Genomic DNA, 25,216 nt, shown 5'->3' on the forward strand with positions numbered 1-25,216 from the left:
AACTTTAATAATATCATGTGTATGCCTAGTGCCAGAAGAGGACATGGGATATCCTAGGCGGGATTATGAACAGTTGGGTGTCACTATGTGGGTGTTGGGAACTGAACCCGAGTCTACAGCAAGAGCAGCAAGAGTTTTTAACCACCAAACCATCTCTCCAACTCCAAAGACAGAGGTCTCTAGGTAGGAAAATCTTGAGACACATTGTAGGGCCGAATAATGAAATCTTGACAAGGCCCATATAAAGTAGGGGCTTTTTAAAAAACGTCTTGAAGCCCAATAATCCTACATTAGTTGGGCTAAGTTTTGTGAATATGTGATTTATAAGAGTATGGATTCATCACAGACACAAGTTGGTGAGAAGCAGGTTTGGCCAAGTGACTGTCCCAGACAGTGAGTGTTAAAAAAGACCCATGTCAGGGTGACAGAGTTGGTGTTGGAAGGGGTGAGGCCTGAGACCCAGCGTAGGCAACAGACAGAACATGGACGAAGAAAGATGAAGATGGGTCGGAGGTGACTCTGAGGACCCCTGTGGCAGATGTGCACTCCACCAGAACAAAGGGAGAAGAGGCAGGTCTGAGAGGCCACTAAGGAAGAGGTACCTTCGGGAGGGTGGCAGAGAAAACTGTCAGGGTTTCCATGGTGCTGGAGTCCACCTGAGGGTCATCTTCATCTACATTTTAAAATGTAGCTTTACAACATGGCAGATGAAAAGAGGCTGATGAAGAAGGGACAGAGACAGGGTAGGCAGGAATGTGCTCGTCACCATCAGGCAGCCAGGCAGGTTGCACAGAACGAGAGAGGAGACAGCCAGAGGCTCCAGGTGTCAAGCTGTACACCAAGCAAGTCCCTGGATGCAGCGAGGTGTCAGAGGGACTTGGCGGCAGATACGACTAGGTTCAGAACCTCTTCTCATCACTGATGAGACTGGCTGTGGTGCTCTGCACGACTCAACCTGGCTGGCCTCGAAGCTGCACCTTTAAAGTGAGGTGGCAGCGGAAGACCGTGAAGCTACTCTGAGATTGGCACGAAACTGCAGTTGGAACCATTGGGTGCAGCGGGTGACTCACAGTAAGCAACCTAAACATTACCCATCACTTTACAAACTATCAGTTTATCCATTGTTATTGTACATAGGGATGTGTGGAGAGAGACTCACATGCTTAGATCAGGGGACAACTTTGCGGATTTGGTTTTCTGAGGATCAAATTCAGGTTTGCAAGCCAAATGCCTTTATTGACTGAGCCATCCTGCAGGTTCCTACCTATCATTACTGTTACTGGAAAGGACTAAAGGGTGAGCCAGTGGCGAAGGGGTCGCTTTATGTATGTGTATTCTTGAAAGAAGTTTGTCCATGAAGGGGAGGACAAGGGAGAAGCAAGATCGTTTACAGGATGGGGAGTTGAGAGCTGGTAGATGGAGCCTCTACTAAACCAGAAGAAGGTCACAAATGAAACGCCAAGAACACAGTTCTAGGGATTTGCCTTGACAGAAGCAAGAGAAGCAAGAGAGAAGCAGAAAGCAGATTACTCTGCTGGGAGGAAGGGAGAGAAGGCACGTCCTTGGATAGCTGCAATCATCTCAACAAACTGAGGTGAGACAGAATGCACAGCCACGAGTGTGGGGTCAGCGGGGTCATGAGTACCAACAGACGGTCTGCCAAGGGAAGGGGACTAGAGGAGACCGGACATGCCTATCAGGAGCCAGCTAGTAGGCACTGAACAAGCTTATGGGCTCGAGTTGCCCTTCTTTATGTCTGTAGGCAGAAATTTCTTTCTCATCATGGACGGTTTAGACCAGTAGGTCTCAAGCTATGGGTTGTGAACCCTTGGTAAAGCTCTATCTCCAAAAATATTCATACTACTATTCATAACAGTACCAAGATTGCAGTCATGAAGTGGCAACGAAAAATCACCCCAGCATGAGGAACTGCGTTAAAGGTGAGTGTTAGGGAGGTGGAGAAGCACTACTCTAGAGGATGCTCCCTCAGAGACATCTCTGAGAAATGACGAAAATCCAAAATTCATCTCAAGAGTCTCTGAATGCTTACTGCTGGTTGGTGGAAACAGAAAATAAAAGCTGAGCGACTGGCTTGAGCCAACTGGACTTTTACATTGTTCTGTCTGCCAGCATGTGAAGTCACAGCCGTAAGTGGCATTCTTTCTTGCTCTGTAGTGTGGCTCCATGCTAAAATTGTCTGGTTGATACAATTAAGACTGGGAGTTGGGAGTATGAAAGCAAAAGCACAAATATGTTGAGACTAGCACAATCACTATCAGAGGAGTGGATTCTTGGAGGGGACAGGAAACATACACACACGCACAGAAAAAGCTGATCGCACGGTGGCACCATGAGGAAAAGTCTAGGGTAGCAGATTTGTTGCAGAAAAAGGATTCTGAGACTCAGAGTGGAAAGATTAACAAACGCAGAAAGAGCCAGAATGGAGGTCCTGGCTGCTGAGAACAGAGACGGGAATATGAGAAGGAAGAGAGGATGGCGTGGCAACAGGACAGCTGAAGACAGGAGAAGATAAAGTCCCAGCTGTGGACAAGCCCATAGACAGAGCCAGGAGATGTTTAAGAGGCTGGAGAGCCGTGAAACGGTCTGCAGGGCCAGATCCAGTGGCGTCTCAGGATAAGCATATGTGAGAGTATCTTCTTGCCCCAGGAAGAACTCTCCTGGATATATCCATCACTCTGCCAAGACTGGGCCCCTTCATCTGGGTACCATCTTGGGTATTTCCTTACCCAAGAGAATGCATTCAGGTGATTCTTTAAAAGAAGACCAAGGAGAGGGGTGTCAGAAAGTCCAGCCCTGCACACTTGTTTACACATGTCGCCTCAGCCTGAGGTGACAGGTTTTCTCACCTCCTGAGGCTTGGGCATTTAGGGCAGTGAGTTAAGTACTTCATTTCCTTGATGTCACTAGGATGTAGTCAGAGATGGGGACCCACCAACAAAGCAAGCAATGGAAGAACTGGCAAGGCACTCAGTAATGGTTTTGACATTTTTCTCACTGGTCATTGAGTCACAGAAGACTCCCGGGCAATTACTTCACAGAGATCAGTGACAAGTCCAGAGAGGCCACCAGACGAGGGGCCATAAAACCATGAAGTCTTGTTTGTTTCCTGCTAACAGTGACTGTATTTGTTATATTCTTCTAGATGGAATTTGGCATTTTGTAGCTAAGGATCAGCTGACAACTGAGTATTTCTAAGAATCATTATCTGTTCGCCACAATCTCCATATTCAAAGAATCAGTAGCATATTTTACTCTTTTGTAATGTGCACTCTCTTTTTATGACTTTGCTTTAACCTGGAAAACCCGGTGACTTTCAAACCATAAACTAACAGTTCTAGTCAAGACCACAAGGCAACCAACAGATAGTGGAGAGATGAAATAATTAACTTATTTCACCACAGAGTTAAATGGCACCCCATCTCCCCTTGTCTCCCACTAACCCTCCCATCATTTCCACTGCTGATCACATTCCCGTTTCAGTGTAAAAAACAACTCAATGTGACATTAAGATGGGTCACTTACAAAGAACCAGAGAAGGAGGATTAAGAAAAATCTAGCTCTAATCCATCCTGTAGAATGCTTCTGTGGACCAGTGCAGGCAGTTATTAAACTACTCAGATAGTGACAAATGGCATTTAACTTGCTGCTCTAAGACTTCTTTATTGAGCTTGTATTTTCTAGGTATCAATTTTAGAATAGAAAGCATGCATGTCTTGATAATGTTAATGATAATCAATCAATCTTTCCAGTGTTAAGGAGACCTGAAATTGAGGTCATTGACTGTGTGATCTGATTTTTCACCTCAAAAATATCATTGCTGTTCTCTTTTAGTAATAGATAAAATACTCTAGAAAAAAATACAGGCTTTGTATGTTTAGTAATGTCAGGAGCAAAAACATGACATAGCAGAAAAATCAATGCTACAGTGTCAGGCAGGCCTTGATTCTGACCTGGCTCTGCCATGTAATAGCTGGTGTTCCTGAGTAAGTTATTCACTCTACTTGGAAAGAGTCCACATCTCTACCCTCTGGGTACTGAGCCTCGGGACGGGGCCTGGTGAGATAATGTATGTGAAGGTCCTGAGCCTGGGCCTGTCAGAACACGGGTGTTTAACTAATTCCCTTGGTTTATTTTCTTCTCCCCAGGTTATAAAGGATGGCAAGTTTTGCTATGCAAGAACGATTACTCCTCAAAGATATATATATAAACAACTAGGATGTGACTTTCAAACTTTCACTGAGAATTCTTCCCACAACACCCCATCCTTCCTAAGCCAGCTCTGCTTATCGATGCGCCATCATTACACACCCTTCACTAGGACTTATGACGGTCATCTCTTCATCGTGGAGGAGTTGTATTACAGGGTTCTGAAACTGAGCACTCTCAGCTGGTGACATGTGAGGTCATTTTAGAGAGGGTAGACATGGACTGCTTTCTAATGATCTTGGTATTTATATAAATTCTAATGTCTATCAGACAAATGACCAATTTACCAAAGCTATAGCTTTATATATTCTTGTTTACAGTGAGGCTAAATAAAAAAGTAAGCTGGTTTAGGGTAGTAAAAAAGCTAAGTAAATGGGAGTAAAATGCCCATAAGGATATTGCAAAAAACAATGGAGGTAATAAAGATAATATGATGTAGAAATTACTGCCTCTGCAACAAGTAGGAACACAAAATGGACAGGTATCAATATTCCCTAACTTAGATGACCCTACAGTAATCAATGAGTATGCTTTCGGGATCCTGGGCTTGAGTTCTCAACAGGATGTACACAGCATCAGGAGTCCAGCAGGATCCTGCTGATGCTAGAGTACTGGGCCATGCCCAGACATCTGGGTAAAATTACACGGATAGCAATGTGAACTGAGCAGAAACAAAGATCAAAGCCTACATCCATGCGCAACGCCAACCAGCAGGGCCAACCAAGCAAGGGATCCTAGGAAGGTTAGCTGTTTGGTCTAGATCTGCTCTGCTTATCTTTAGGACCCGACCCTGTTTCTGCTACTGTTTCCTCCTTCAATCACTTATTTCTCCCTCAACCTTAATGTGTGCCGTTAGGAGAAAGGGAACTTCCCATGCCCATACTCGGAGGAGCCAATGGGTCTCTACCCAGTATCTTACTCTCCCAGTAAAGTGTAGAAGATTGGCACTAGTACCAGTAAGCTTTTTCTTGAGCCTCCTTTCTCAGTCCTAATTCTGAGGTGGGAAGACTGCTGTTCTTGTCATGCTGGATTGGAATACAGAAGGAAAATTTCCCCTAGGAAAAAGGTATTTGATGAATTAGCAATATACTGTTTCATGTATGTTCCGAATTATTCAAGAGCCCTCAAGCTAGGCTGAGAACCTAATTATCAGTTCACACTAATGACTTAGGTGGAAATATGTTCAACTTGGGGCTGAACTGTTCCAAAGGTGGGTAACACTCAAGACTTAAAAATGTAGCCAATATCTTACTAGTAAATGCTCAATTCTAATATCTTAAGCTTTATCTTTTTTTTTTTAGCATCTTCAAAAACAGATTTTTAAAATAATCAGTCATGGCTAATTGTGGAAAAACAACTGACCTCTCCACCCCCAAAACAGGGACCCTGCTTTTACGCTTGAGGAAAATTCTAGAGTCATAAATATAATTCCAATCGGCATTTTTTAAAATAGACTCTTTAGTATTAAGTTATCCCCCAGATAGCCTGGGGCACCTGTCCTAACTCTCACCATCCTTTACTTCTGGGTCTTAATCCCATCTCTGGCTTTTAACCTAAAACGCTCTACTCTCGTTGGGTTAAAGAATCATCTGGGCACATTTCAAAAACAGGATTCCTGGCCCAACTCAGTAATGAATCAGAGCCTCAAGGGAGTGCCGGAGACACACATTTTCAAGTACTGCCTATTTCTGGCAACACCATCATCTGATCTCGTGGTTCTTAGCCTGGTTCTTATTAGGATCAAGTGCAGGGCTTGCCAAAACACAGAGAGGTAGAACCTAGCCCCAGAATCCCAACTCCGTAGATGTAGGATGGGATTAAGAACCTAGCTTCTTAACCAGCTAGCCCAATGAGACGGCTGCCTCAAAAAACTGTGGACGACACCGAGGTAGACGTCTGGTCTTCACGCGCATGCAGTATACACAAGCTCTTCTTCCTCAACCGTACCAAGCCCCACGTATTAGCCTGGTTGGTTGTCACTGCAGTTTCGTTGATGGCTAATTTTTATTTTTCCTGCCCCTCTGTTTTAAACATTACTAGATTAGAATTTACTAGGCTTCCTTTCAATCCACATCTTTGCTACTTCTTAGCTGCCATACATTCATAGTTTCTTCTTACATAAAGGATTAGTAAAAAAGGAAACACTATGGAGAAACTCTGGCTATGTCCTCAACACGCAGCAGGCCAGCCTGAGTGTGTCTTTGCCACAATCCGCTCGTCCCGTGAATGACAGTGAATTCTGCTGGGGTCTAGAAGCTTCACAAAGCTCACCGCACACACTTCCTCTGGCTATAAGAAAGAGCAAGCCACAATGGCTGACCACGTCTTTCCTCAGAAAAGAAGCTACGCAGAGCTACATTCTGAACATGCTCAGTGGGAATACACTTCAACTTCCTCACTCACCTCCAGTGAGGAGAACAAAAATAGAAAGGGATAGATCAGGGTTAGCTCTCTGAGAGAACTTTACTGTACTGTTTGCCTATTTTCTGTGACCTAAAAATCAGGTGAACTACTACTCTCACATGCGGGGTGGCCCCGGACATCACGTAGCTATCTCACCAGGGCTGAAAACATCTCCAACGTGTGGTGAACACTTAGAACACAGAACACACAAAATCCTGTCTGAGCATTAGATCCCCATAGCTGGGAATAATCGTGATCTCGCTGAGACAGAAACGCCACGCTGCCACTTTAAAGACCGACAGTTCAAAGAAGAAATGGAGTTCTTACTTTCTGCGAAACATCTCTGCAAATATGCAGCCGACACTCCAGAGATCCACGGGCGTGGCGTAGCTGGACTGGAGCAAGACTTCTGGGGCTCGGTACCACAGTGTAACAACCTGTAACAGCGAAGGGATCTGAGCATGAATGAGGAAGCCAGCTGTCAAATTACATGCCAATCCTGCGAGGCTCACAGACAAGATTCAAGTCATTATACATCATGGTAACAGCATGACAAAGGCACAAAGTGCATAGGACGTGCTCACAGGCCAGGAAATTGCATCACCCCACACCCTGGGCTCCCATTTCAGACTGTCTTCAATGGGACGAGGAATGGCAAATAACACAAGTTTCAGAAAGTAAGTAAAAAAATAAAACAAAGCCAAAACTCTTATCACAAAACTCCCCCACTTGAGACTTCAAAAGAACACACGAAAAAACAACAACGGCTCAATTCCCAAGTCACTGTTGTTAGAAAACGAAGAGACTCCAGTGGTTGCTGGAGGATGACCCTGAAGTGCACAGAGCATCCCAGGCCAAGTCAAAACCGGTCTTATTACAACACTGTGGGGAATCCAAACAAACTTCCCTACTGCCCTTTCAGCAAGCAAAACCGAGGAAAACCCAAGTATGTGCACCCAAGATAAAGAAGTCACCTCAAGGATGGGAGCTGCAATCCCAAGAGCCCATTCAACAGGAAACATGAGAGAAGCACAGCTGGAATGCTCAGAACACCAGGTTAAGGCTGCAGATTTGCCTGTGTATAGGGGTCAAATGCTTCTCTGCTCTGGAGAGGAAAGGCAGGCACTCGGCAGATATCTAAGATGCGGGTGTCCTCTTTATTGTTAGACACTCCATCAATATCTTTCACATACTTTAATACACATTTTACATAATTCAGATCCCCTTATCCTCATTGTTTTGTCTGTGTTACTATATAGATTGCCTGATATACTGGCTTCATGGGCTTTGATCTTGGTGTTTGCAAGTCGCTAAAAATGTCTCCCATCAATTTCCTTCTCTCCTTGTATGTATACATTGTTCTCCGCACGGGATAGAGTTTACTCAGCTTTCAATGAATGTGAGTTGCTTGACCCACAGAACATGGCAGTGCTGTCTGAAGCTATCAAGTCTAGTTCATAACGTAGTTTGCAGCCTGGGCTCTTTCGAGGGTTTGCTCTTGAGACGCTGCCTCTCGGGACCCAGCAGTGATTCTGTGAGAAGTTCACAGAGATGCTTTGACAATCAGTCCCTGCTAGGCTCTCGGCTGAGAACTATGTGAGCCATCCATGTTGGACAACTGAGACCAGTTTGTCCCCCAGATGACTAAAGACTACTGAGGTGAGTCCAGTCAGCTTACAAGACTATGAGCAATAACAAAACGGTGCTGCTTTAACTCTTGGGGCTGAGTATTCAGCAACACTTACAGTTCTCTCACCTCTTCATCCCATAGGCTTTGCCTCCAATTTACCCACTTGGCTGACAGCTAATGGAGAAGACTGTATGACAGTCATAACAGACATGGCGGCGCACCTGGAAGGCTGAGGCAGGGGAATCATGATGAGTTTTAAAACCAGCCTAGGCTACATAGTTGAGACCCTATCTTAAAATAATAACAAAAACTTGGAAGAATTATGGTAATATAATAGCAATGATAACAAAATACAAACTGAAGGAAGACCAACTGTCTTGGTTGTCACCTGGCTTTAATATGTTTCTTTCTGGCATCTTCATGGTGCCTTGACATCCTTGATACTCTAGTCAAATGCTAGACTGCTTCATTGTTTTCAACCCCGACAGTGAATGGAGCCATCTGTAGAACTTTGAGAGAAACGAAGGTGTCCAGACATTCTGCTACCTCACTGATGGAGGGCTCTTATTTTAACATCGAGGAAATGCTTAGTGGGGTTTGAACACCAACAGTCTATCTAACAGCCTATAACTCTTGCTGTCACACATTTGTTCTCGCTGATTTCTCATCTCCGAAGCTTTTCCTCTCCCCCTCTTCATGTGTGGGAGTTCTGTTTGGCCCACAAGGCCCAGTCTCATGCCAGCAGCACCCTACATTCACTGCTGCCTCCAACAGAGCTCTGTGTATTTGCAATTGTGTAAATTTCCTCTTGGTGAATGGGTCTTCACGAGTTGGTTTGATTAGGATCAAAGATTTCTCTATAAACTCTCCCTTCTAATTTTAAGCTGTATTGTCTTAAATCTGCACACAGTATTTCTCACTGTCCTTACCTTTATTGCTTGTTGGTTGAACTATTTTGTGTGTGTGCCTTGTATTTTCTGTCTTGATATCTGTCAGGTCTGCTGAGAGTCTAGTCATATTATTTTAATGGCTGAGTTACTTTATTTATTACCAGAGACTGTAACTTGTCCAATTCCTATTTCGTTGGCTTTAATTTTGTTCTCTTTATGACCACACCTGCTTGCTGCTGTTGTTCTGTGGGCCATGAAAGAGCATTCTGCATCAAGTACAACCTTTACCAATAAGATTGTACGTCTGTAAGTGCTTGCACTTTTCCATAATTGTCCAATTCTAAAGGAGGTCTGAGCCTTGTCACTGTCCCCTCTAGTCTCTCCCCCTAAACTTTTTAAACATTTATATTTCATACACATTTGGCCTTACATTTTAGGCAAATATTATCTACAGTGATACAATATTAGTAAAGAAATGAGAATTCAGATGATACACATCAACTAATATACAAGTCCTACTTAATTCAGTTGTAAAATGTAAAGAAAACAACACATTCGTTCAGCAATAAAATAAGGTAAAACAGAAATTAAAACTATAAACGCTGTGCAATGAAAAATAATACATATTGCTGTTGAAGAACATAAAACCTAAACAAGTGCATGACAAATCACAACAATGTGGAAACGCCGTATGATAAAGGTAATATTAATATGACAAATAAGAAAACACATGATGTTGGGGAGAAAACCAACTCTTGGCCCAAAGAAATAAACCAGAAGGTGACAAATACAAAAACACCAAATTAAGTCCAGAAAGAGACGGATTTATAGGGTTTGACATACCCACAAGGGAGTTGGTTAGGATTTAGCATCATACTGCTTAAAATAATCAGCTGAAAATCAAAAAGAAAATAATACAGCTGAAAAGCAGCAAGCAAGGTCAATTTATAAGAAATACAAACCGCCAAAGATGGGGGAAGTGTGTGTGTGTGTGTGTGTGTGTTGTGTGTGTGTGTGTGTGTGAGAGAGAGAGAGAGAGAGAGAGAGAGAGAGAGAGAGAGAGAGAGAGAAGAGGAGGGGAGGGGAGGGGAGGGGGGGGAGGGGAGGGGAGGGGAGGGGAGGGGAGGGGAGGAGAGTGGAGGGCAGGGGAGAAAATTGCACTGGGGTGGGTTGGGGATGATTTGGAGAAATTAGCAGAACAATATATTGAAAGCTTTAAACTGCAAACGGTCACAAGTCTTTGAAAAGATAGTAAGTCAACATTTATAAAATGAATAGTACACGTTCGCGATCTAGCATTCCCGAAAATATTTATATTACTAACAAACAGTCATTCCTAAGGATGTTTATGCCAGACTAATGACTGCTAGAAGAGCATTATTTATCTTTCAAAAAAGAATGGGATTGTTTTCATCTCGTAATCCTGCTCACACAGAAAAGATACCCACGAACAGTGTTGAGAGACTAATTCTGTTGCAACAGTTCTGGTTTTTGTTAAAATGTTATTTATATATAGGTGTGGACATAGTGTGCCTAGAAAGTGTCTGTATGGCAGGGGCATCAAGCTTGAGTGGGTGTCTGTCACAGAGCCTGGGGAGCCACACACAGACGAGAATGCGCACAGAGCTCTGAGTGGGAGGCAGTGTGGTTAGCAAGCAAGCTGTCCTTCAGAGCTCAGAACTGGGAATTCAGATGATTGAGTAGCCTGGCCCCAAACATGCAACTGAGAAGGGCTGGGATTCCGGGCAAAGGTTATCCGATGATCTGCATCCTCCTGGAAATCTCACGGGGAACTTTTACTTGCAAACACCCACGAACCAACAGGTAAAGGCAGGCTGAAATTAAACCACTAGTGGACATGATTTTGAATTTATTTTAAAACATTTAATTGTGAGGTATTTTTTTTAGGTAAGTCTGTGACCTGTAGAAATGCAACGGCCATTGGTGTAAAATTATTTCCTTGCACCATGACTTGAGAGAAAGATTGCTGTTCCTTCCCAGCACGGACCATGACAGCACTCAAGGCAGTGGCGTAAGAGCTACACTCAACTGGAAAGAGTTCAAACTCTCCAGCTTCCCTCAAGCGAAGATTTGCTTAGTCTCTGTACAAATTATCACCAAGCAGAAGTTAGAGGAATTAGATTACGCTCACACCCTGCTTGAACGTATTTATCTAAAGATGCATTTATTTGGAAGAGAAATTGAGTTCTTAAGATTAACCCTTCTACTTAATTCTCAAGTAGACTAATAGTCCCAACAGTCCCAGCATCTACATTTAAATGTAGCAAAACATCATTTTTTATAATAAGGTAGCATTTTCTAAAAAGTTATCCTTTGGTTTATGTAGTATTCTCTCTCTCTCTCTCTCTCTCTCTCTCTCTCTCTCTCTCTCTCTCTCTCTAGCATTAGCATCTTATTTTAATGACTATTCTATACTGTCTAACTCAGAATCCTTCTATTTTCATATTACGTTGCTATGATTTTAAAGCCTGAAATTCTGCATGACTTAAAATATTTTATTGCCAACAAATCTAGTTTAAGTCTTTGAGAATGAAGTTAACATATTTTTCTGTCAGCAAATACAAATTTGTTTTTCTTAGGAATTATTTTATTTCTGTCTGTGGAAAATTCTGATGGAAAACTACCCAATGTACAACCAGTTTAAGTCCGTACAAGCAGAAAGGCATTAATTACTAATTCAAAAGTTTTATAAAGAGTGAAATGTACCAATAATAATGTTTCTTGATTTTACTACATGAAATAAAGACAATTCCCAAACATACCATTAAATTTTAGTTCTCTGCAGTCAATAGTTCTAAATATCCTTAAAAGCCAATGTACAATGCTGAGTCTTAATCTGAACGCACTGTCATGGGAGGCAATGAGCTCAATGCATAAGAATCAAAGCTGAGAAATCTGTGACAAACAAAGTTGCTACCAAAGGTAACACTGCAGTTTTCCAGCAAGCAATGGTAACTACTAGCAAGTCTGGTTGGGGCCGGCTGGACCAAAGCAAACACCATGTTTATTACAATCATTACATGTATTAACAGCCTCTAGAGGTGCTGAGTGGATTTGGTAGTGGGGCAGGGGCTGACGGGAAGTTCAAGAATGTTTGCATAAGTCAATATATCTGTTTAAAGGGCTTTGATCTCTATTCACATATTTTGAACCAGTTCAATAACACTGTAAGATAAAGTAGAGCCAAGGCCAGCATGTCAGAGTCAACTGCTCCCGTTCAATATTCTACTTAGCGGTCACTTCCCTTTCACCTGTGGCAATGGCAATGGGCTTCACACTGGGTGGCCACAGTTGGTAGAGAGGCCCTGGTGAAGGACAGGTTGGAGACCTTCCCTTTGCCTGTCTGGATGATCTCTGCCCTGGAGGTGGTCCTATCTATCTGCCATATGCCTTAGTTCTTTATTGGGTTTGGCCGCGGGAAGCCTTGGCAAGAGTTCAGACCTGGAGCATGGTGTGCCGGTGATTTTTTTTCTCACCTCTGTTTTGACACATCCATTACCAACTGGAAGAGCGTTCTTCAGCACCATGGCTACCAGGCTGCTGCGGGGTCCACGGTTCCCATTAGATATCATGACTTCCGACCAACTGGCCTTTGCTTGTGTGGGATCCTCTAGATCTGAAACTCTGCAGGTCTGAATTCCACAGGGCACCAAAGGCCTCTGCCCAAGAAACTGTTGAACATCAGGATGGACAAACTGTGGGAGTTTATGACCTTTTCTCTGAATCTTAGGTTGTTTTGTATTTTTAAAATCTTATCTGAGGTAAAGACAGAGCTAGGGGAAGGGGGAAGGAAAGCCTATTGAAACATGGCGGACGTATAGAGTTCGGCGTTGGACATATCTTCGGTTTAAAGTTGTCAGCAGCACTGACCACTTCCAGCCACAGGTAAGAGCAGGCAGACAGAGGAAGTCCATGACAAGGAGCTGGTTGAGTGGCAGGGTCAGGACTGAAGCAGGGCTGGGGCCTCCGCTCAGGCGAATTCTTGCTGTGCAATGGCTGACTTCACAGTTCATTCCCCTGGGGAGGTCAGATGGCTGCTGGGAACTGAACTCGGGCCTCGCACCACTAAGTTCTAGTCTCAGACCTACTTTGATTTTTTTTCCCTTGAGGCAAGATCTTGAGTATATAGCCCTGGCTAGCCTAGAACTTTCTACATAGACTAGGCTAGCCTGGAACTTGCAGTGATCCTCCTGCCCTGTCTCCAGAGTGCCGGGATCACTGGCATGCACCACCATATCTGGCTCAGACGTTTTCTTTCAGGCCTTTTGTTGAGTTATCACTTTTAAACAATGCCTTTTAAAATATTTCTAGAGCAATGTAGGTTTACTGACAAGGTGACAAGAAGATGTTCTCCTACGGTAATGGTGTCTGAGAGGTTCTCACTGATTGGTCACCAGTTGGGACATCAGTGCTATGGCTGGATCCTGGATAGAGGGGAGGGAAGGACTGCTTACCCACAATGCCCTGTGCCATGCCCTGCGCGAGGCCAGAAGGCTGGAATGGTGGGCATGCTTCTGTTGGTCCTTTCCTGCATCCCTGTCCTTCCTCCCAACCTTGTTCTCTTTTTCCATTCTTCTACCTCTGCAAATAAAGTTGCTAACCAGTTCCTCCAGTCAGGACCGTCCTCAAACTCACCCCTCACCCATTTACAGACCTGACAACATGGGGCTGTAGAAACAGGCAAAGGAAAATTCAGCTTGGGAGTCTGGCTAGCACTGCCTAATAGTTTATAATGTAATTTTTGGCCTGACCCCGCCCCCATTAACCAAATCTTTATTTAGGCTAAATGACTTCCCAGAACACAGTATAACTTCATGGATATCATGGTAACACAGTATGAATTTACTATCTGATTTGAAAGCTGCTTAAAACAAACACTTATCTTCCGTGAGCACAGAGGAAGAAATGATCACCGAAGGTGAAACGCACTGATAGATAACTGTAGAATACATGAATCCATACTGCTAGTGGGCTGCAACGCTTCTCTTGAACCTGTCTCAGTTTCTAGGAAGAACCACACACATACCAAGGCCCTCACACAGTATTTCTAGGTACATCCGCTCCTGGGAGAGAGACATGTGTAAACATAAAAGGCAATGTGGCAGGTTTCTCACCTAGACGGGGAGCAGCAGCTACTCTGTGCTTAGGGCACTGTGGTTGCTGCATGCAAACACTGCAGGGAAGGAAAAGTACCCGTCCACGCTCGTGCTAAGCTTGGCTTTGACCTCAGTGCCAATTCAAAGAAAAGACTTTCGCGTTTACAAGCATTTCAAAGAACACTGCTCTTTCTAGAAACCCGCGGCAGGTAGAGTTTCTTTATACCCTTACAGCGGGTGGTTAAAGATGTGTTTACGGTGGTGTCTAAGGAAACGTGAAGAACACAGAGGGCTGTTTATCCTCCAGGGGACGAAACATTGTCTTAAGCGGTCACCATGGATACTTAATACACAGGGGACACTCATAAGTGGCAGAAGTAGAAGTAGGGTCCAGTGATACCCTAAGAGTCTTCCGGAACATTCTGAAAGAAGTGGCGGTTCCCTGCTCTATATTCCCACAGTATCCCTTTCAGCCCCTGCTCTGATATGTGGTGTGACCACAAGGATCTATTTCCACCTGTTACCCCACAGAACCAAATGCTCTAATGACATTACTTACTTTCATATCCCCAATACTTAGGTTTTGCTTTCTGTTACTCCAACACACTATCTGAGGCAATCAAGTTATAAGAGAAGAGGTTTATTTGGCTCAGTTTTGATGAGTCTAGACCATGACAGGCTGGCCCTACTCCCCTGGGTCAGAGCAGACACACCTGCAGCAGCGAACTGCTCATGTGAGGAAACGGGCAAGAGCTAGAAGGGGGATGAGGTCCCACAATCATTCCCGGGACCAGGCCCCCAATAACCTCAACACTTGCCTGTGAAAGTTCCACAGCTTTCCAGTAACCCCACCCTGGGGACCGACCAGTCTTTAACACCTGGCCTCTAGAGCAGGGGTTCTCAGCCTTCCTGATGCTACAACCCTTTAACACAGTTCCTCATGTCCTGGTGATCCCAACCATAAAATTATGTCCACTGCCACTTCATAACTGCAATTTCACTACTTTTATAAGTGGTAATGCAGACACCTGATATGCCGAATGTCTAGTACGCAACCCCTGGGAAACCCCAAAGGGATTGAGAAGCACAGGTATCTGTGTTCTAGGGCTATCTGAGATCCAAACTGTATCACTTGCTACTGTGTTTGGCCGCTAAAAAGCTGCCAAATGTATGATCAAGAAAAATGCCCCCCAAATAAACAAAACCAAACAATAGCAGCAGCAGCAGCAACAGTAAGTAACAACAATAACAACAACCCAGAAAAGAATAATAAACCAAGGTAGGGAAAAATAATTCATGAGGTTATTATAAAGGTATTTAAAAAATGTTCTAGATTCACAAACACAGTAACAAAATCCATTTTATAATCTTATCTTAAAGAAATTCTTAAATGGGTTGTTGGCACACGCCCGTAATCTCTGCCTCCAGGAGGCAGAGGCAGGAGGATTGCTACATATTTGACCCTAGCCTGGTCTACATAGCCATGTTATAGGTTAGCCAAGTTTTGAGACCTTGCTTCAAAATAATCAAACCAAAACATCTAAACAAAAACTTCTTGTAAAGGAAAAACTAAATTTTAGCCACTGTTGATGTTAGCTCATGAATATATGCTTGTACATCCATCTAAGGCATTAATTTACTAAATCATGATTGAGTATACACAATTATTCACATGGACAAGGCATTTTCACGTAAGTCTAAACCTACGAAATCACCTCTTAGAACAAGGGAACCAGAATGTAAATCCCCACAAGACTTCCTCCTGCGCCCAGGATCCCTGTCCTCATGGATTAATTTTGCTTGCATGTCATCTGAAGGACCATGAGGTGTATGGGCACCACTGTCAGTAAACAATGGCTTTAAATGAACTGAAAATTATTAATACATATTCATTTTGTATGATTCCAAATTATCTTTTATCAGGTATATTTTCCATAGTCTTTTGCTTGCAAGTGAAACTATAAGACATATATTTGTTTTTCCTTACCCAGCTTAGTGGAAAGAAAAGATAACAACAAGGTTTGGGGAGAGGCTGGGTCTAGAGAGAGTCCAATCTGTACTTCCTCCTAGCCTATCTGAGCCTGTCTCATTAGCTCTAGGTTCTTCTAAAAGTTCTTCTACCCAGCAGCAAAGTGCTCTGATGTACCCAGAACTCTCTCTTCTTCTGGTCAGTTTGGCCAAAGCATTGTTTTTGTTACTATTTGTGAGGGAACACGTCTCAGGACTGATGTAGGTGTGTCTTCTTTCTAGCTGTTGCTTTCATCAGTTAATTAATAATAATAAAAAAATGCTTGGCCTGATAGGTCAGAACATAAGTGGGTGGAGTAGACAGAACAGAAAGCTGGGAAGAAGGGAAGTGAGTCAGGCAGACGCCATGATTCCCCTTCCCGAGATGGACGCTGGGTAGACTCATGCCGGTAAGTGGCATACAGATTATTAGATATGAGTTAATCAAGATGTGAGAGTTAGCCAATAAGAGGCTAGAACTAACGGGCCAGGCAGTGTTTTTTTTCCCCCCCGAGACAGGGTTTCTCCATAGCTTTTTGGTTCCTGTTCTGGAACTAGCTCTTGTAGACCAGGCTGGCCTCGAACTCACATAGATCCACCTGCCTCTGCCTCCCGAATGCTGGGATTAAAGGTGTGTGCCACCACCGCCGGCTTTTTTATTTTTTTTCAGGCAGTGTTTAAATGAATACAGTTTCCATGTAATTTTTCTGGGGCTAAGCTAGCCGTGCGGGAGCCGGGCAGGACGAAAAGCAGGCCTGCTCGCCTCATCACTACCCAGGGCTATTTTCCTGATCAATATTTCTTTTTTAAAACTTTGTAAAATTAAATTAACATACATTTAAGTATTTTCGGTTTCCATAATGAATATATTCCATTGGTCCTTTAAAATTGTTTAATACAGTACATGTTTATTTGAAAGAATTCATTTCTTGTTTCTCTTTGCATTGAAGGCTTTTTTATATTATTTATATTCAGTCTCTCTCATGTAGTCGTATGAATTAGTGCTATGAATTAGACTCTGTGAATAGCTTTGGCCATACTGTTACAGCTCTGGATAGAATTAACTATTGAAATGTAAAGCCACATGATAGGTGGGCAGGAGAGAAGTTGTGAGGCACAAATTGTAAATCTGAGGCATGACAACTTACAATGCTGGTCATCAGGGCCTGGGGAGCAGGCATTACCACGAGCTCCGCACGGACTGAGGGCGAGAATTCGAGGATAGGTGTGTGTGTGGGGGGGCATCAGAGGTGCTCTTCCTGAAGTCAGTTCTCTGTGAAATTTGGGCGCTGAGGTCTGGCAGGTGCCTATACCTGCTGAGCTAGCTGCCTTTTAAACCTGAGAACTGTGTTCTCTTTTCTGACACCAGGGGATGTTTATAAACAAGTGCTGCTTATTTATCTTGAAAAGAGTAATTTTGTATCACTGGGCCACTGTTTCCTAAAATTTACAGTCATAGAATCACAAATCTTTATTTTATATTCCTTTCAACAACATAATTCTATAATTAGGAATAAAATTTATAGGCCAAGTGTGATTGAGCACATCTTTAATCCCAGTACTTGGGAGGCAGAGGCCGGACAATCTCTTTGAGTTCGAGGCCAGCTTGGTCTTCATACAACTTTGAGGACAGTCAGGGCTACTTAGAAAGACTCTGTCTCAAATTTTCTTGTGTTTTTTTTTTATTTACATGCTTAGTGGCACCATCTAGACACTGTACTATGTTTTAATACATGATATTGGTGATATTCTCAGGAAGCTGCCACTTGAAGTAAGAACTTTGATCAATAGAACATTAGTGAGTACCCAAGAAAATCTGTGACTCCTTAAAACAAAAGCATAATCCCAGAAGACACTTAAAAACTTGAAGGGTCATTTAGACTATGGGGAGCTGCCGCTAAAGGCTAGCGAGCAACCAGATGTCTGTGTGATACCATGAAAAATGATGGTCATGTTCTTTTATTTTCAGAATTAAATGTTGCTGCTTAAACAGGGATGTGTATTGAGTGACAAAGTTCTTACAGGTAAACATTCAAATCTACTATAAAATATGCTCCCGGACGCCATGCCACAAAGATCAAGACCGTATATGCTTGCCCCTAACACACAGACACAAAAGGGAAGTGACAAATGGAATAGAGAGACGTGGGCTTCTTTCCTAACACTGCGCGCTCTTACATGTGGGTCTATCGAGGCGAATCATCTGTTCCTAGCTTCAGACATTATGAAAGGGAGAAGTATCACATGAAATAACCGGGATTCCATAACATTTCATAGAGACCGAATAATATTGACTTTCTACAACATTTTAAGCAGTTCAGGTGGAAGAAACTCGAACCACACATCTCTCCGGGAATTTCAATCTCTTCTAATGAAACTGGATCAATGACCAAAGAGCAGACTGCAGACTTCCGAAGCAGACAGAAATGGGGACATCCTGCCCAAATCCCCTCGGTTCCTTTTCCCCAAATAACTTTGCCCTGGAGACTATGGCAACTTTACTTAAATTATACACACACAGTCTCACTCCTTTGTCGGTGACCAAGGGACTCTGATTTTTAAAAAGGGGACACAAGAAGCAAGACTCAAGGTAGTAGGCACTTTCTCGTTGCCAGCTTTTATGTCTGAGGGTCCTGGATTGAGCCAGAGGACAAAAAGATACAGGCTTTATTGCTAGTTACTAACAAACGGTGGGTAACAGCTCTTGTGGACACAGTCTTTGGACTTGAGGAAGTCTGACAGCCAGGAGCAGCACAGCTGCAGGCTAAGCTCCACTTTACAGGCGTGCACGATCCTGTTCTGCAGCGGCAGGATTCTTCAGAAGCGTCACGCCAGCTTCGGAGTCCACGAAAGAGCAGAAGCTGGAGCCTATGAGTATGGAGCATGAAGTTCTGTGCTGTGGGATGCAGTGGCCAAGAGCCAATGTTTACAATTCCCTGGGTGGGGATGGCAGGCTTCAAAAGCCTTTGCACTTGCTGGCAGTGACCTTCGACCTTTGCCTGCTTTCAAAGCAGCTCTCCGCTTAACCCCTTGCCTTCTGTGTGCGCTAGAGTCTCACAGAGGAAACGCCTTTCTTTGAAGGCCACCTAAACACATATTCTCTCTGCCATCAGACCCACGGGCATGTCGGGCCCCTGAATCTGGATTTCGAAGTGTGCTGTATTCTACCAAAGTGACAGTCCCCGGCTTTGGGCAATGGACTCAAGCTTACAAACCATGGGACTGGGAAATATGAGCACATTTCGTCTCCAGGAGAGAAGGAAGCATCCAATTTATGAAGAAATGCCCTTTCCCCTGCCAGTCAATGGGAAGCCTGGCTACAGCCTGGGCTTCCTATGGGATCTAACTAGAAGAATGGTGCTTAAACTTGAAGAGAGACGGGCTGACCTGCTAACTCAGAGACAGGATGACCTGTTAACTCAGAGTTAGAGACGGGCTGACCTGTTAACTCAGAGTTAGAGACGGGCTGACCTGTTAACTTAGAGACAGGCTGACCTGTTAACTTAGAGACGGGATGACCTGTTAACTCAGAGTTAGAGACAGGCTGACCTGCTAACTCAGAGACAGGATGACCTGTTAACTCAGAGTTAGAGACGGGATGACCTGTTAACTCAGAGTTAGAGACGGGATGAACTGTTGTTAACTCAGAGTTAGAGACGGGCTGACCTGTTAACTTAGAGTTAGAGACAGGATGAACTGTTAATTTAAGAGTTAGAGACAGGATGAACTGTTAACTCAGAGTTAGAGACAGGATGACCTGTTAACTCAGAGTTAGAGACGGGATGACCTGTTAACTCAGAGTTAGAGACGGGATGACCTGTTCACTTAGAGTTAGAGACGGGCTGACCTGTTAACTCAGAGTTAGAGACGGGCTGAACTGTTAACTCAGAGTTAGAGATGGGATGACCTGTTAACTTAGAGTTAGAGATGGGCTGACCTGTTAACTCAGAGTTAGAGACAGGATGAACTGTTGTTAACTCAGAGTTAGAGACGGGATGAACTGTTGTTAACTCAGAGTTAGAGACGGGCTGAACTGTTAACTCAGAGTTAGAGACGGGATGAACTGTTGTTAACTCAGAGTTAGAGACGGGATGAACTGTTGTTAACTTAGAGTTAGAGACGGAATGAACTGTTAACTCAGAGTTAGAGACGGGCTGACCTGTTAACTCAGAGTTAGAGACGGGATGAACTGTTGTTAACTCAGAGTTAGAGACGGGATGAACTGTTGTTAACTTAGAGACGGAATGAACTGTTAACTCAGAGTTAGAGACGGGCTGACCTGTTAACTCAGAGTTAGAGACGGGATGAACTGTTGTTAACTCAGAGTTAGAGACGGGATGAACTGTTATTAACTTAGAGTTAGAGATGGAATGAACTGTTAACTCAGAGTTAGAGACGGGCTGCCTGTTAACTCAGAGTTAGAGACGGGATGACCTGTTAACTCAGAGTTAGAGACGGGATGAACTGTTAACTTAGAGACAGGATGAACTGTTAACTCAGAGTTAGAGACGGGATGAACTGTTAACTTAGAGTTAGAGACAAGATGAACTGTTAACTCAGAGTTAGAGACGGGATGACCTGTTAACTCAGAGTTAGAGATGGGATGAACTGTTAACTCAGAGATAAGAGACGGGATGAACTGTTAACTCAGAGTTAGAGACGGGATGAACTGTTAACTCAGAGTTAGAGACGGGCTGACCTGTTGTTAACTTAGAGATAGAGACGGGATGAACTGTTAACTCAGAGTTAGAGACGGGCTGACCTGTTGTTAACTCAGAGTTAGAGACGGGATGACCTGTTAACTCAGAGTTAGAGACGGGATGAACTGTTAACTCAGAGTTAGAGAAGGGATGAACTGTTGTTAACTCAGAGTTAGAGACGGGATGAACTGTTGTTAACTCAGAGTTAGAGACGGGATGACCTGTTAACTCAGAGTTAGAGACGGGATGAACTGTTAACTCAGAGTTAGAGACGGGATGAACTGTTAACTCAGAGTTAGAGACGGGCTGAACTGTTGTTAACTCAGAGTTAGAGACGGGCTGACCTGTTAACTCAGAGTTAGAGACGGGCTGCCTGTTAACTCAGAGTTAGAGACGGGATGACCTGTTAACTCAGAGTTAGAGACGGGATGACCTGAACTCAGAGTTAGAGACGGGATGAACTGTTGTTAACTCAGAGTTAGAGACGGGATGAACTGTTAACTTAGAGTTAGAGACAAGATGAACTGTTAACTCAGAGTTAGAGACGGGATGACCTGTTAACTCAGAGTTAGAGATGGGATGAACTGTTAACTCAGAGTTAGAGACGGGATGAACTGTTAACTCAGAGTTAGAGACAGGATGAACTGTTGTTAACTCAGAGTTAGAGACGGGATGAACTGTTAACTCAGAGTTAGAGACGGGATGAACTATTAACTTAGAAAGGAACGGAGAGAGAATGCCAGCCACAGAGAAGTTTTCCAGTAAAGCAAAGCTGAACACACCTGCTTACTGCTGTTGCTATTTCAGTGGCGTGAACTTTTATTCCTAATGCTAAGAAGCAAAGATCCCATGAGAACAACACACATATACGTTTTCTTAGTCTCAAATACATTATTCAAAAGAAGCTTAATGAAAATAATATGAAGACAAGATAACAGGGATAATATTTCAGGCCTCAAAATGTTTTCTGGGTGTAAGATTTACTTTGGGGGAAAAAGGCTGATCTGACGTCAGGGACTCATTCCTATTAAAACACAGACTTTGTTTTGGCTGAGCTGAGGAGTTCTGTGAATTCAAATAAGTTTGAAACCTACACATTCATCAACAACACCTTTAGTGAGGAACAAAAAGGAAAACTCAGTAGAAAACGTAGCTGGCATGTACAAGTCGTCAACAGAACCCTGTGGGAACTGTCCAAACCCCAGGAAAAGGAAGGAGAGGGAGGGATGGAGGGAGAGAGGAAGAGGGACGGAGGGAGGGAAAGAGAGGGAGGAGGAGGGGGAGAGGGAAAAAGAGGGAGGGGGAGAGTGGGAGAGGGAGAGAGGGAGAGAAAGGGAGAAGGGGAGAGGAGAAGAGGAGAGGAGGAGAGGGGGGAAGGGGGAGAGGGAGAAAGGGAGAGTTTTTCTCTTCCCTGACCAGCACTTGTCCCATCATAAACCACCTGTATCCTATAGCTGGCTCCAGCTTCCTCAATATTTGAGAGGTACTGTTCTGCAGATTTCCTGGGTCGTAAGTGCTTCTGAGGAGTGACTAGGGCTGGAAGGGTGGCTCTAGGCATCTAAAGGCGCTAGACACTAAGCCCGATGACCTAAATTTGAGCCACGGGATGCACAAGGTAGAAGGGGAGGACGGAGTCCCGAAGGTTGTTCTCTGATCATGTGCTCATCATGCAATGTCCTCCCGATAAACAAATTAACAAGATGAATATTAAAACTGCAGTTTCCCAAGGGATGTTTAACAGTACTAAGAATAAGAACCAGGTCTCCAGCTATCATTACAGACCATTTAACCTTTTCTTGCTCTCTGCAGTAGAATTTCAATGATGATTAACTAAACACATCCAGTGCTAATGCAGACGGACTAGAATGTGCTGAGAAGCCCAAAAAGACACCCCAAGCTTCACAGGAGAGAAGACAATGTACTATAGCCAAAGTTTGCCGTGGCTTGCCTGTTATCTCAGGAAGAACTGGACATGTTTCATGCAACTTAAAGAACAGGCCGTTATGAGACAGGGTTTGAATGCTCTGCCCGTATTCTCCCACGTTCAGAGCACACGATTAACGACAACAAAGTCCAAGCTACGCACCGGAGGCAGAACTCAAGCTCACGTCACAGCCACTGGTCACCGAGCACCCAAACGACCTCTACCACCGCCCCCTGGAGCTCCTGGGAAACCTCTGCCATTTCTCTCACTTTTGACAAATATGACAGTCACTCCTGTTGCAGGGAAGGTGCCAGGCCCACCAACCTTTAAAGAAAGATCTGTGGTTCTCGTGGGACTCTGCCCCATGTTCCTAAATCAAAACAATCATCACAAAGCCGGTGCTCGCAATCCCGGCACCTGGGAGGCTGCGGCACGAGGCTTGACACCAGCTGGCGGCCAGCCTGGCCTGCACAAGGGAGATCTTGTTTTCTCTATCGCGGGTGCCCACGGCGCACGCTAGTTAGGGAAATGTTGGTATGTACAGGCCAAGAAAGCACATTACAGTCGATCTCAGACCGTCCCCCTCACCTCCACCTGGAGCTCTTAAGACACTGTTTCTTATTTGTCCCCATAAGTGAATTCTGCCTTAAAAACTGTTGTGAAACCAAAGAAGATAAACATCTCCACTCTTTTAAACTGCTCCCCAGTTTACAGTGCGTGAAGCCACTTCCATCTAGATAACAGCAGTTGTCCGTGAACTTTAATTATTGCCATAGAATAAATGATTAGGATAACAGACTATAGAATAATTAGAATAATAAACCCAGCTGGAACTGAGTTTCGCCACATAGTAAAAGTTAGAACTGTACAAACGAAGACAAATATGCACAGTGAAAAAGAATGTTACAGGGGCCGCCTCGGCGAACAAAGCCAGCTCAGTCTGGTGCTTCCCCTTCACTGCCACATCCGCACATCGTTAGCTGGAAAATTCCTGATATATGCTGTAATTTCTGTGCCCCCCCCCACCTTAGTACACTGGGGGCTTTAATGTCCAGATGCCATTTTCCCCCTTATCTGTCCCTGTTTGGGGCTCTGCCAGCCACGGTCAACAATTAATACAGTCAAAGAAAAAAAAATACAGTATGCTCCCTGGCAACTGGTATAGCCTTGCAGGAAATACCAAATAAAAACTTGATTATGTATTGTTTGACCATTTTGTTTGCGTGTAGGCCACCCCGTCGTTGGTGTAATTCAGACGCGCATACTCCATCTGATGGTCTACGAGCGGCCATTGTTCGTGGAGTCTGTGGCACACAATCCCTGGCTTCAACCTGTGGCGCTCGAAGTGAAAGGAGCAGATTTGTGGCAGCTTTCCAGCCTGCATTTCTTTTAATTAGTCAACTTGTGGCCCAGTGTTATAATAGATAAGTAACCTCTTAATATTCATGTCATCAATTAATTTTTTTCTTATTCAGCTGTAAGCATTTGCATAGGGTGGGAGAAAATGTTTTTATCCTACATGGGTTATGGTTTATGAAATACATATTTTAAAGAACGCAAGAGACTATGCCTCAGCGATCCTTCACAAGGACAATTCCAGAAATCACAGGGTACCTACACCTATTTTTGAAGCATTCTAGTTTGCATTTAAATAGCAACTGAAATTTTTTTGGGGGGGGGTATACATATGTGAGATGAATTATTTTCTTGCCAGCTTCAACATGGCTGGGAAACTCGCTCCATCTGAACTGGTGCAGTCAGAGGCCCACGGCAGCAAAACAGTTCTCAGAGTTCGAGGAAGTCCGTCTGCCCCAGACCTGGATTAAACAACTAATGCCATTAGTTCTTAGAGCATACAATTAAAAGGCATGCTAATTAAAAAAGATAAATTGATTTTTGTAAAAATTAGTACTGGTCATTCAGATCAGGAATAAGAGCGCCATTCAGAACTCAGCCCTAGTTCTTTCAAACAGATGTGATTCTCAATCAGCTCAGTGGTTCTCTGCAAAGGTGGCAAGGACGTTTATAGATGCTCCGTGTCCTCACAGACACACCTGTACAATATTCTCAAAAATCGCTGCTCAGGTAGTTGAAATATCTACAATGGCAACTTCAACCATTCATTTATATAATGGGGTTTGTCTATATAAGACACGTATTGGATCCCAGTTGTGAGGTTGATGGATATCATATCTGCTCCCAAAAGTGCAGTTAGCACTGGAGGCAGACACATAACTACTACCTGAACATTCTCGATACCACGGAGAGGTTTACCGTTCAGTAGCCTGCATTCAAATCCTGGCTCCTTTTTGTAATGG

At 43.8% G+C, this 25,216-nt stretch overlaps 1 protein-coding gene across 1 annotated transcript in view; it reads right to left on the reverse strand.

Moving 5' to 3' along the window:
* The window catches only part of Cdk6 (cyclin dependent kinase 6), a 188,450-nt gene that overhangs the window by 48,972 nt on the left and 114,262 nt on the right, over positions 1-25,216 (reverse strand). Inside the window, exon 5 of the mRNA XM_075953934.1 lies at positions 6,958-7,067. Within this exon, the coding sequence (XP_075810049.1) occupies positions 6,958-7,067 (110 nt within the window). The remainder of the gene's footprint in view (positions 1-6,957; positions 7,068-25,216) is intronic.

This window comes from Microtus pennsylvanicus, chromosome 19 (genome assembly GCF_037038515.1).
Source record: "Microtus pennsylvanicus isolate mMicPen1 chromosome 19, mMicPen1.hap1, whole genome shotgun sequence".
Classification (NCBI taxonomy): Eukaryota; Metazoa; Chordata; class Mammalia; order Rodentia; family Cricetidae; genus Microtus; species Microtus pennsylvanicus.